Source organism: Leptonotus elevatus, chromosome 9 (genome assembly GCF_054856555.1).
Source record: "Leptonotus elevatus isolate MCC_2025b chromosome 9, RoL_Lele_1.0, whole genome shotgun sequence".
Classification (NCBI taxonomy): Eukaryota; Metazoa; Chordata; class Actinopteri; order Syngnathiformes; family Syngnathidae; genus Leptonotus; species Leptonotus elevatus.
Window position 1 is genome coordinate 16,639,174 of NC_141247.1, and position 14,534 is coordinate 16,653,707.

Consider the following 14,534-nt stretch of genomic DNA (forward strand, 5'->3'; position numbering starts at 1 on the left):
TTGCAATCGATAAAAAATGTCCATGTGAAGTGGCTCAAAAGGGGAGTTTTGTCTGAGAGCAAATGCTTGAACTTGTCTGTAGTCCTGTTAAGCACTCAATGCTTCGGACTACCAAAAAAGGCCAATGAAATGTCACACTAGACATTTTATTGATGTGTGTGGTTTTGTTTCTAAAAACATGAAAACAAAAAAATTATCAAGTGAATTAAATATATGGCAAAATGGTACCCAAGTGCATGACTAAGTATTTACATCGCAGGTGGAGAATTCAAGATCAATCACAAAAACAAGAGCATACACAACAATATGTACTGTGTGTATAAAGCCACAAATACTGTAACTAAATGAACTAGACAAAGTGAAATTTCTGCAGAAATTGTGTGTGAATGCTGAAAAGCAGAATGCTATTAGCTAAATGATAAGATTTGAATGCATGTGCTTATGAAGTAAATTGAAAGATAAGTTATGTAAAAATTACACATTTTTAATTGCAGTTTAATGACAAATTGATAAAAAGAAATATTAACTGCAATTTGTCTAAAGTGGGATTTAATCATTTCAGTGAAATTATAATCCATTTCATGATATGATAGTCAGTTGGCATCAAACCATTGAATGTACTAAAATGTGGTCCAAGCAGGGTTTGATCCCAGATTCTCTGTGGTGGAAGGAAATTGCTCAAAGCACTGACCTAACTTGACTCGTTCAAATTCATGGCTAATGGTGTATTTATTTTTGAAAAGTATCATCTGATGCATTTCAGCGAAATTATCATCCATTTCCTGATATGATAGTCAGTTGGTATACATGTATATCACTTAGCATAACGGCCATGGATACTGTATATTTGCAATATAGAGTCGGAGGTGGGATTCGAACCGGCAACCTCCTGGTTACTGGATAATGCTCTTTACCAAGTGTGCCACCGAGCAGTATCAGACACCTGGCAATGATGATCAAGTTGGATATGGTACTTAGGAAAAAGCTCAATGTCAGTCCCATTGAAAATGAATGGGGGGAAAGTTGATATTTAACATTAAATTGTGCAAATACTGTAAGTAATGTGGAATCAGACGATATATATAGCCCGAGAGAATTTGAAACAAGTTGAAACATGAACGATGTCAATCGGAAGTATTATGTGGGAGTTGTTTCATGGCAAAAAAGTGTGGAGAATAAAACAAATTTAAAAAAATCATACTTTCAATAATATGCATTAAAGACAGAAACAGATGCAGAGACCAAATAGAAATAATGAACTACTTACCGCAACTTTGCTCCCAGTTATCTGCATGCAGCAATCAGCGGAGAAGGTTAATGTGCAAAAAGACACAAACAGCACAGTCATAAGTAGGCCAGACAATTACACGTTGAGGCATGAGCGTTAACTTGTGTGATATTACAAATTGTCCATCAAACATCATACAGCTATGAATTTGTTTATAGAATATTCGACAAGAGAACTCTTTTGCTAGAAGCACATACAGAAGAAAATGTCTGTCTTGCAGCTATAAATTTCCAGATGTTTCAGGTGTTAATAAAACAGGTAGGTGGGGGGGGGGATGCATCATGCAAACCATTTCAGCTTTGCCTCCCTGTTGCTAATTTATTCCTTAGAATGAATGTAAAGTAATTACATGGCAACAACTGTGGAAATGATGAAGTCATCTTTTTAGCTGATCTTGTTAAAAAAATGTAGAGCGCCATTTACTAAAATGAAGGGTGGAGTGGGCTGCTAGCCTAACATCAATCAGGCTTCATTAGTGTTTGGCGTTGGGTATCAAACTAACGCGTTGGAGCTCTCTGGGGGATACAGTCACCAGGGCAACAAGTTATCGCCAGAATTTGGAAGTTAATTATAAAACATGTAAGCCACTACATTACGGTCAGGACGTGTGGTACAAAAAAAACATCATGTGTCTTAAGTCATGTTTTCTACTCGCGAGCAGTCATGTAGCCGCAAACCGAAAAGTATTGATGGGAAAATGAAGCTTCATGAAGCACTTATATGTTTTTACTTCTCGAGATAGTGCTCTTGGTTTAACACAAAGGCAAGTGCAATGGAATTTGTTTTTTTGGCCATTGCATCTTTAAACCAAGAGTGGCATCTAGAGGAGTAAAAAAAAAAAAAAATCACAAATGCTTCATGAAGCTTCATTTGTCCAACACTACCGAAAAGCAAAGCATAGTGTCATCAATCATGTGACTTCAGTAGAGCACCACCAATCACATGACACAAAAATAAATAATCACGTAGGACCAAATAGGAATGTACTTTAATGATATCCAAACATCACGATACGATATTATCACAATATGAAATTCACAACATTATGGGGAGTTTGAAAAAAAGCCCGTTAAATGTGTTTTTGTACATAATAACAGCAGTGACAAAGTATGTATGCCAGTATGTTAAATGCTTTCGGCCATCTTGTGTATTCCTATTGGCTAAGCAGCTCAAAGCATCATGGTCAATGCTGTGTTTGGCTGATGCGGGTTATTGTGGCAATTCTAATATCACCACATTGCGATATCACCGTTATCCTTACATCGCGACTACCAAAACTGTGTTTCAATTTGTGCAAATTTTAAGTCAAAGATGTTTTCTTATATTTATTTTTGAGTTTAGTGATGCATCAGCATATCACTGGTTATTATTATATTACTATTATAACTAGGGATAGACCGATTATAAGAATGGCCGATTATCTGTGCCGATATTTGGCATTTTTACAAATATCGCCATCTGCCTTTTTACAAACCGATAAAGCTGGTATCTCACTGAGTGGGTGAATGCTTGCGAACATAGTGAATTTAGGGGTTTTCATCAGGATTTGCAAGATGTTCACAGACAGTTTTTACTTTCACAAAGACATTTCGAATATATTCTGACAAGTTTTCACTCACTGCGAAGATCTTTTGAAACCTTTTATGAACCCTGACGAAAATCCCAAATTAGCTACATTTGTCACTCAGTGAGATGCAGGGAATTTTTCATTTATGGATTTATTTACATTTCCACTTTATTAAAAATGATGATGACACTGGGAACTCGCTATACTTTGCATTTAAAAAAAATAATAATAAAATTAAGAAATGTTGTTGACATTTTAGAAAACTACTTACAGTAGAAAACTTTAGAGAACTATTTACTTGCTTAGTTTTTAATTTAGCTTAACACATGCTGATGACCCTGAAGCTCCATGCAAAATTTCAGCAAAACCTAAGAATGATTATCAACATGATATCAAGCATGTAAAGACCACCAGCTAGATATTTATCTTTCCCTACTTCGACCATTTGACATGGTGCATTTGTCTCAAGATTTCTGTGTGGTTTGGGACAAATAAATAAATAAAAAGCAAAGTTGAAAAATGAGCTTGTCAGCCCCATACGGAAAATAGTTTTTAGTCATAACTTGTAAAACTAGGCACGGAAAAAACAAAATAAAGTGTGTTTAGCACTTGTTTTGCCAGTTCCGGAGAGTTATGATGTGATCATTTCCATAAGGAATCTCTCTTGAGGACAATATGCAGATACATAAAGTATCGATCAATAACGATGGTTGGTGGTCCTGGTTTCACAGTGGTGAGGGTGTCTTTCCACCAGTCAACTACATTCCAATAAAGAGCTTCTCTTTATTAAATCTGAAGTAATCCATATTGATTACATATCATCAAGGAACATGCTGCGCCTTTTGCCTTTTTACCGCTGTCTTTGTACCATTCTCTTGCCCCTTTAATTTTTCTCTTGTGTCTCTCTAATCTTATTCCTCATGTTTTTTTAGTGAGACTGTTCCTGCAGCCTCCCAAGACTTTACAAGTGCCGCAAAGTCAATATTACACGCACCGCCACCTGGTGTGTGACACAGTGGTTTTTAATCAGTCTTTGTATCCACCACTCTCCAGCATGAGACTTACCGCGACAGGAATGTTTTATCCTGACTCAGCATTGTGAATGTAAATCGCAACCTTTTCCACAGTTGATGCCACCAAAAATGTACAAAAAAAGTATAGTATCAAAGAAGCTCTGATAATGAACTGCCGTCTTGAGACTGCACACACAAAAGTGAGGGAGGAACTTGAAGCGTAGAGTCCAACATTTATGTATTTATGTGCACCATACAGAATTTTAGGATGGAAGGATGGATTGGAAGTGGAATTTCTAAGTTTAAGTAATCCATTCTGAAATGCTGGTGAATATCTCCCAAATCACAATTTGCTGCTTAACTCTTTCGGGTACTTTTGAAGCATGTTTTTCGAGGAATACTGGTTTAATTTCAAAATGTATTACCCAGAAAGCAAAAGAAAAGAAAAGAAAAAAAAAAACAGAAGAGCTTTTTAAAAGACACTGACGTCTCGGCACCTTGTCGGTTGAAAATTTTAAGTCGAATTATGACATTGAATGACCATAGCAACATTAACTCATTTGCTCCCAAAAACGTATAAAATGTTCATGTTGTTTTATGCTAGAGCATACAGAAGGCTTCGATTCAGCCTCTGACCTGACGAGGTCACTTAACGCAATGGTAGTTATTACATAAAACGGCCAGCAAGTGGCAGCAGAGCATAAGAGATTAACCAGGGCCAAGTTGCAACAAGCTCTTTTCCCCACTGTTTTAAACAAATTTGTGAATAATGATGAAACTTAGCTATATTCTAATGCTAATTGTTGCAAAACGGAAACAATACAAATACACCTTTTTTCCTGATGAAAGAAAAGACTCATCTTTTTTTTTGGTAGGTTTCATGTTTTTAAAGCAAAAGCAAACAATATTCTGTGTGCCTTGCAAAATCTGTCAAAATCCAGTAAAACAGCTGGGAGTGAAGGGGGTTGCTTCAGTGGAAATGGCTGGGAGTGAATTAGTTAAAGTCAAAACCTGCAAAAAATGCAGTTAGTCATGTATTGCTGACTGAACTGAGCACTTGTGAGATACTCGTTTTCGCCTAACTGTTGTTGGAATGACAACATTTGGACTTTAGTGACTTAAGAGGCATTAGGCATAAAGACATCAAAGGCAAGTCAAAAAAATAATGGGAAAGAAGCCCAAATTTAATATTTGAAGCTCGCTGAACTGAGCTAGTATGATGTATTCTGTATATGTATGTATATTTGTTTTGCAATATTTTTTTTCCAGAAAATGTTTGTCAAATTCAAAATCGTACAGCTTCCATCTCATAGGTGCCACTGTATCTACAGTATGTATCTAACTGTAATAAGAATGTTGGACACTTCTCTTAACAAGGCCCTCCCATCACGCCCCTCAAGCATTCTGAGGTGCAGCACTTCACTGAACAAAAACAATCTCAGAAAGCAGTTAACAGTGTTCCAGGAAACATGGCAATTTAAATAGGGTTGGCGAACATTAAAAAAGCAGGAGGTAATGAAAGCAGGTGAAGGGCGTGTTCATGCAAAGCTGATGGTCAAGGACATCCGTAAGACGCTGCTGCAAAGCAGAGAGAGGTTCTTTTCTGTGGAAACACAGCTCATATTCAAATGGGTCAATGTGCAAATTTCTCCCATGGACAAAACAATTCCTTTAGGTTGGTGGGTGTTATTTGCGAGACTCCTGCAGAGACGAGAGTGTTTCTCAATCTTGCCTGGTGATAGAAAGGTAGCCATTCATGAGAGGGAGGCGAAAGGAATACATTTTGCCTCTACTTTGAAAGACATTTTTGACTTGAGTGAGCAAAATAATCCGTCCTTCTCCGCCTTAGATAACGTTGTCATTGGACATTTTATACAGGCTTCGATTTGTATGCAGAAAACTTGTGAAACTGAGAAAATTGGCATTAGTTTTCTATCAGCAGACAGATGTAAACCTCCCCCTCTAGGCATTTTAACTCTGTATACTCTGGATGATTATCTGAAGCCAAATCAATGCTAGGGCAATAAAAATAAAAGTTGAAAATTGACGGCGGGAAAATATTATATATCTCTTTAGTTACAGCAATAAAAATAAATAAAAAAAGAGGCAGATTCTATCCGGACTTTGAAAAACCATCAACAACTGAGAAGAAAATGCAAAGATAGAAAGGCCCAAACCCAAGCTGCAATCTCATGAGGCAAATAAAAACACCAAGCGCCACAGCAAACCAACGTACCAACATTCCTGCATTAATCATTTGGGATAAATTTCCACAAGCAATATTTGCCCCAAAATGCCTAACAGAATTTATCTGCTGTCATCAGACAATTATTAACATTTTAAGGTGATCATTTCCTTCATCATCTTAGTTTTAAAGACAGAAGATAGTACATTTGAACAAAAGTAAAAGTCTTATTTATAAAAACAAGCATCTTGGTCTATTGAAGTACACTAACTATATAGTTATTTTTAAAGTGGAAGTCAACCTTAACTCTTTTACTGCCACACGTTATCCAAAAAACAACCCCGACAGCGCCAGCCAATTTCGAGCATTTTAACTCATCTTTCAAGGCAAACAAAATATTGTGTGCTGTGACTACATAAACATGAAAGATCGCGTTCCATTCTTTCATTAGAAAAAAAAAGTATGTTTCTACCTTATTCCGTTCTTTTGTAATCACTTTTTGAAAATAGGTAATTTGAGTAACACTGAGCGAATATTGAAAAGATAAGGAGAAAACAAGCTTTTTGTGAATATTTTCTGCACATCAGTGACTTTGACACTATTTTTTGTTTAGTGACGCTCTGTGAATTAGATTTAATGTGACAAAGGCTGTGATCATTTACGCCGTCCTTGAAAACGTTCTATTTCATCAGATTCGTCATGTTTCATTGTAATTTCATACTACCGGGAGCCCATTGAAAATAGATACAATGCTGCCATCTGCTGGCCATAGTTAGTGGGTGATGTGGGATTTTACAACCCCAATGACAAGGCAGTGCTGCGCAACAAGTTGCACTGCCCATTGAGAAAAAAAAAACGTAAAAAACGTAGTAAACGTCAATTAACGTTTTTGGCAGCATTCATTTCGCTTTTAGTATACGTCATTAAACATTTTTGGCGGTAAAAGTGTTAAGCATTTCTTGACAATATGTTATATGTGACCTCACTAGTCTAAACATTACATTCTGAATATGTCAACATTTATGGATTATGAGTTATGAAGCAAAATCCAGTGGCAAAATAGCCGCCCCCTGAGATGGATTAAAAACGGCTGGATTTTGCTGCTTAACTCATATTCCACTAACGCAATATTAACCAGAATACCGTATTTAGACTAGTAGAGCTTCATACAACATATTATTGTCAAAAAAAAAATGTGGGTTGACTTCCACTTTAATGTTAAATAATTATTAGCATCATCATTTTATTCAGTCCAAAGCTATAATTTAGAAAATGCATATCAAGCCACCTTGAAAAATTGTCGCAAACTTAGATTTTTTTATTTTTTTTAACAAATTTTACCAAACTAAAGTTGTCATGTCGCTCCTATTAAAGAGAATAGACACTTGAACAAAGGCTACACTTTTCATTGCCGGAGGGTAGCCCCCCTGTGGCACTCAATGATATGTCAACAGTGACATTCAACCAACCCCTCTTCTTCACGTCTTAATGAAAGTAATAGCGGGGTGCTGAGAGACATGACGTTTTGTTCTCTTGTCTTTTGACTACACACATTATGTTTGTCATTTGAATAAAATATCATTGCCCACAAAGCATAATGGGCCCGGTGAGGAATTCAATCATCTCGGAAAAATCATCATTATCAATAATGCTGTTTAATTACCATAACAATGAGGAGGCAAATAAATGATGATGCTTTGCAGGTCCAGGAAGCTAGCAAAGGAAGAATAAAAATAATCACTCGTTTGTAGATGAGCCACGAAGATGATGTTTTTTGTAATGAATGATACAAAATAGCACTAATAGCGGCCGAGGCCGTTTATATATTCAACTGCAGAAGAGTGAGCCTTGGAAAAACGTTAAACAATAATAAGTATTTTATAATTTATCACAAATTAAATTTGAGTTTAAACCAAAATGAAATAAACTTTGATGGAGAAATGCAATGAAAAGAAGACTATAAGGTCAACAAAAATGGATGCATTTAACATTTACATGGCCGTGTCTTAATAGTTAAGTCTTTAAAGACACCATCACCAAGTATAATAAGATCTTATGCAAGATGCGGTAAGACTTCATGTACTAAACTGGCTGAGAGACTATTTATGTGCTTCCATAGTTGCTGCTGTTTTGGTGAGTAAGAGAGTTAAATGGGCTAACCAGTTAACTCATTAATTGCCCGTGTGGTAAGGCTGTGCAATCAATTGAAATTCAATTACAATTTCAATTACACTCCACAATTACAAAATCAGTATAATCGTGAAAAAAATAATAATAAAAATTTTCAGTTGTTTGAGTTGTTTAAATTTATACATTTGCATATTTTTTTTATTTTAAAATAACTAATTTGATAAATGTATTTCATTCCAAAATAATTAGCATAATAGTGTTTCAAATAATTTTATTTCTCTTAATATTTTTTACATTTAAACATATTCTTACTGTGATTTCAATTATTACCAAAATAATAATATTTTCTCCACATTCGAGCAGCCCTACCGTGTTGTAATTTTTTTTAAATCAGGTAATAAAGACCCAAACTGACATTGACCATAATTTAGCTGTACCTAATTTTCTTTTCATTTTATAATAACTAATTTCATAAATTTTATTTCATTCAAAAGGAACTTGCATAATAGTGTTTCCAAGAATTTTATGTCTTCATATTTTTTACATTTAAACATATTCTTTTTTGTACCAAAAAATTATCGTGATTTCAATTATTACCCAAATAATCGAGATTAATATTTGCTTCATTTTCGAGCAGCCCTACCGTGTTGTTAAAAGAAAAATGTAATCAGGTATTAAAGACCCAAACTGACATTTAACATAAATTAGCTGTACCTAATTTCTGAGCATATGATCATACCATAAAATGCTATACTAAATCCTCCAAGTAGTTAGAATGAAATAAGCACATAAAGTGTACAAGTAACTGGTAAACAACAGTTCAGCTAAGTTTTACGTTCAAACTTGCCACAAATTGCTTGTGTGCGCAATTTTTGACAATTGCCTTTTAATGCAAGACTGCTGTTAGACCCACAAATTCCATTTAAACCCTTTTACCAAACAATAAATAAATGTGTCACCGTGACACTTCCATGCAAGCACAACCCAAAAACCAACAATCTTGCATGCAAGCAAACGGCTAGACAAGCACTGACCATCCACCTAGCATTGAGTGAGTGAGTGCCTACAATTACCAGTGATGGTGGTTGCAGCATGATGGGAACAAAATGGTCAGGAGGTGTGGGGTGGGGGGGGGCAATCAGACAGCAATCAGAATATTCAGAGGTGTGAAGCATGGAGAGTGTAGAGATGGCAGAAGTGCAAAGCAAAGCAAGGCATACTGCAAAAGCGAGGGAATCAAGGCTGAACTCATTCTGGAGATTCACGAGGAGAATCATCACCACAATTCAGCACAACTACTACTGTCACTGGGTAAGCACACATCACTTTGTAAGGAACAAAATGACTTGACTTACAGATTTGGCAGTAGCTGAGATGTACTGAACTACCATCTCGCGTTTGGTGCTCAAGTCCTTCCCGCGTAGAGGCGCTTTTCGATCTTCATTCAGATTCATGTCCTCCTAGGCAACAGATGAACAGAAAGACAGTGAGCGACATATTACAAAATGGAGAAGACAATGTATTAACAAATAAAATGAGTCGTCTTTAACTCATTTGCTCCCAAAAATGTACAAATATGTTCTATTTTAAATATTACCATGATCCCAAAGAAGTATTTATACGTTTTTAATGTTTGTTTTTTAAATGTTAGAGCATACAGAAGGCTTTGATGTGGCCTCTGAACTGAAGAGAATGGTAATGGCAATGGTTGTAGTTACAAAAACGGCCAGCAGGTGGCAGCAGAGTATAAGAGATTTGATTTGGGGAAAAGTTTCCCAAGTTTGAAAATGATATCTCGTGAGACTTGAATTTCGTTTTTTTCTCTGTCCTTTTAGTAATGGGTGACCAACTTTACATCTTCTGAAGTAGTAGTTAGGGATGTATTCAGTGATACCAAGTCCAGTACCGATACTAGATCATGCCAATAGTCAGCTTTCCATCCAATTGTTTCGAACTTGAAAATGCGTAAAACGGACATGCGACTTATGCCCGTTTCCATCTGTTCTTCTTTTGCGAATATTGAGAGGGGACTCCACCGCTGAAGGTGGCGGTATACACCATAGAGATGGGATCGAGCAGTAATTTAAAAGAAGAAGAACAGGAAGCAACTGCGCCGTGCGATGACGTCGTATGAGTTTGCTTTTGTAATTCTTGATAAACCGTAGCGTTTCTTTGCTGTTTTCCATCTAAAATAGCATTAAGATTTGCTTCTTTAATTAATTCCAAAAAGATTTTGGTTCGTCGTCTCCTTAACCATACCTTACATTATCGTCCGACATTGCTTTGGGACTACAAACGTACGTATGACGTGATATCCGGTCAAAACATGCGACGTGTATCCGGTCTTGCCAGCGGTTATTCGCAAAACCTGTTTCCATAGCCAAAATTCACATTTTCCTTTTTTCGATACGCTTCCAATTCCACCCCCTCTAGGCGTAAAAACTTTTTTGAGAATTTTGGGCCCTTTTTCGAATTTCTAGCGTTTCCATTCAGTTTTATTTTTGCATTTCTTGAAAATTTGAATACAAATGGGTGGATGGAAACCCAACTACTGTCTGATCACAAATTAAATTTGAATAAAATATTATTCAAAAGCTTTTCTTGAACGTGGCATCATGTTTCACTCAAATGAAACGTTTTAGAAAACGTTTTTTTAATAACTTGTCATTACTGACATCTTTAACAATCTTGCCACATAATTCACTGAAGGCACTTTAGTTCTAAAAAAAAAACCCGAGGCAGTACAACTTAAGTGATGCATAATGACACCAATCACTTCTCTTTGCTCTGGGTTATGTTATGAAAAGCAATGGGCACTTTTTTTTTTTTTTATGGATAGTATTAGCTTAGTTTAGAATTGCAACAGTTAGCCAAGTAATGGTGGAGCAATCAAAGTAACAATTGACTTAATGAGCCATGTGCACCTTCCCAGTATAGGTCCGTGTGTACTTAGACTTGCATGCTTTAACACTTGAGATAACGATATGATACTGGATTAACCAGGTAGTCTCCGGGGCCCGAGGGGCGTGGTTCATTATCCATTTTGCAGAGCATAATTTGCAGTCAGCTAAAAGTGATGTCATCCGTGTTTATGTTAATTGCATCTCCACACAGCTGGCATCCGCCTGCCTAGAAGATATATGTCAGGCTGGTGAAGCGGTATCGGTGTTGTAGTATCGGAGCATGTTCATGGCTACACACACACACACACCAAAAACTAATAGAGTGTCGGACAATTGGGGGGAAAAATGGGTGCTGCCCCAAAAATAATCAGAGAGCACCCTACATCTGCCGTTCATCCAGTTATATGATACTCAGAGGCCGTATCATAGTGTAAAAGTGCCTACAGTTATATTTCAACAATATTCTAACTTTTCTGGGTTCTATGTAAAAGAAAAATTGATCTTAAGTTCCAACATGAATGCTGCAATTTTGTGGGATCTCTGCATAAGAGGCTAGTAATAATAAAAGAATGTGTGCTGTAACGTGAGCTGCATGTAGCCTGTAAAAGAGGCGACTCAAATCCACTGTAGCCTTTCAGGAAATGTATGGATGAGTACACATTTTTAATGTGTTAAGATTAATCTCTTTTTAAACTTTTGTGTGACAGTTGAAGTAAAAAAAAAAATGTCACCTCTACTGTTACCTTGGTGAATTCAATATAACTCTGTTCATCAATGTCACACACTAAACAACTGCTTTCAATTTAACTACCACTCGAGAATCAGATCATGTCCTTCCGCAGGTGAATACTTTCATTTCTTGGATATTTGTCTTTGTTCGAGGCCCAAGGTAGCGCGAGAAAAGAGGACAAAATAGCAATATTAATTAATCCTGAAATAAAAGAATGTTGCAAGGCTATACCAAATGTACAAACTCGGGGAAAAAAGGACAAACCAATCAAATTGAATAAGCCTTGATCGTCGGTCTGTGCGCAATAAGGGTACTCTTTGTGCTACTTTTCATACTGCATCACAAAAGACGTCTTTCATGTGAAAGGCATCAGCGGATGGAGCAAAGGCCGAGCGGAGGACTAATAGCTACAGAATGACATGGTGATTAGAGTGGAAGGGGATGTTTGGAAGAAGCACTCTCTCTCCAAAATGAATGCCTTGGTATCAGTTGAGAGAGAGAAAAAACACACACGCACACATTCAAGCTCCCTGGGGAGAGCCAGGGTACATTTGCAGAGGCTTGCTGCCCTCTACTGTTGAGCAAAGAAAATCATGCACTTTTTGCTTCAATCAATCTAATCCCAGACTGATGGAAAATTGCTCAATCTCCTTAGAATTCACTTCATGAATTAGGAATGAGACAATATTACATAATGAATGGAATAGTTTAGCAAAAGCTATGAGTTTATGAAGTTGTTGCTGTGTGTCATTCCCAAGGACTGATTTAGCTCATTTGTCAACTGTGGTCCATACTGCTTTAAAATATAACACATTTCATGTTTTAGTTCTCAACATTTCAAATTTGTATTTTATCCAGCAACTATTTTACAAAGAGGTCATTGTCAAGTGTGGTGATTCACTCACCCTGATGGATTAATATCTCCACTCACTCTCTCCCTATATATGCAATTGACTGGCAACCAGTTCATTGTGCAGTCTGCCGTTCGGCCAAATTCAGCTGGGATGGGCTCCACAACCGACAACGGCAAACAGGACAAGCGGAATTGAAAAGGGATGAATTGGTTTTCAAGGATCATATGTTTATTTGTTTTTTTCAGATGTCTGTTGATAAATTATTTTTAATTCTGTGGTCTTGAAAAAGTATTGTGCGGACAAGCACCAAAATGAAATTACAATGCAAAACTAAAACATATAAAATAATTTAGAAAGCAACCATTCAGACTTCAGTCTTCAAATTAATTAGAATTTTTTTTTTTTTTATTCTAATGAATACAAAAAATATTTCTTAAATCTTCAGGCTGAAATAGGGAAAGCCCAGACTATACACAAAACAGGATCTAACCTATATAAATGAAGCCTACAATAGGGTCTGTATAAGAATATTAAGCTTGCCGATCGAAATTTGATAATGAATTTAATAATTAGCGCAATTGATAAATGACTGAAAATCAGACCTTCGTGTACATTTTGTACAGATATAATCTAGAATGTTTCCATTTAAATTCAGCAATTACTTTTACTCTGAACTTTACTTCTTTCAAAGACCTAAAAAATAAATTTTTAGCAATCACAAATCATTATTTTCCACACCTCAACACAAAATTCTGATCCATGACTGTGCAGGTTTACGCACAGACACTTTCCAGCAGGTTGTTGTTAAAAAGCCCTGCTGCAGAATATTACTGCAGTGGGATCACCTCGGATCTTATTAACTGGGAGTGTTCATTCTGACAAAGTGCATGGAACGCCACATAAAACCTCCATCTGGCCAGAGAATCTTTTTTTTTACTGGCCTTCTTCCTCACTAGAAACAAAAACATGCAACTCCTAACAAGCAGAAGACCCTCTTAAGAAGCAAAAAATTGATGTGCAACCCTTCAATAAAAAACACATTGCACGCTGAGAGGTTTTAAAGCTGATAGACAAGTGAAAATGCCCAAGTAATAATAACGTAAGAACGCCTAATTGGTCCCATCAGCACATTGAACTTTTAAGTGGCCGCGTGCAACAGCTTTTGATAGAAGTCACGCCATCGATGAGATGAGCTCTTCCTTACCTACCACTGATTTTTATGATCCCGTTATGGACAATATAGGCTTGAACCAAAGATGAAAGGGGTTTTAATACGTCAATGGTGTCAGACAAGGTTCACTGTGGTCTTAAAAAGGCACTCAACTAGTTCACGAGGGGAACTCTATCACACAACAGACAAAATAAACTTCCGATGCTCACTGATCTGACCTTTGCCAAAATGAGATATTTTGGGGCAGATCTTTCCAGTACATCCCTGGTTGATTGTTCAACTTTAAAAGTTGTACGATCCGAAACCTCTTGGACTGGTGTCAGCTCCGGTTGTGACACCGAAGCTCAGTGAGATGCACTTTCCTAAGAAATTCAGTTGATTTAATGTTTGTGCATATTGATGAGGTGCTCTGGCTTCCCGCTGTGTTCATCTCAAGAGTTTCGACACACAAGACAACCTTTTGAAGGCAGTGGTGGTGGATGACGTTTAAATGCAACTCAACCTCCCCAGGAATAACGTCTGTTATATTTTTGCTGTCAAAGCATCATTTCACCTCACGCACACCTTCATTATAGTTCTTCTATTTTCATATTTCATTCATTACCTCATAACGCCTCCATGACCTGTCAGTAATAAGATTTAATTTAGGTTGTGTGCAAGAGGCAAAGCACTTTCCCCAAAGGAAAAAAATTT

General features: G+C 36.7%; 1 protein-coding gene across 3 annotated transcripts in view; it reads right to left on the minus strand.

The window, feature by feature from the left end:
• Positions 1-14,534, minus strand: part of diaph2 (diaphanous-related formin 2) — a 386,239-nt gene that overhangs the window by 351,950 nt on the left and 19,755 nt on the right. For 2 of the 3 annotated variants that reach the window (XM_086084213.1, XM_086084212.1), the window contains exons 6-7: positions 9,539-9,643; positions 1,268-1,288 (exon numbers count right to left, since the gene is read on the minus strand). In XM_086084213.1, coding sequence (XP_085940339.1) covers positions 1,268-1,288; positions 9,539-9,643 — 126 coding nt within the window. The remainder of the gene's footprint in view (positions 1-1,267; positions 1,289-9,538; positions 9,644-14,534) is intronic. The other variant, XM_086084214.1, reaches the window with a different exon arrangement.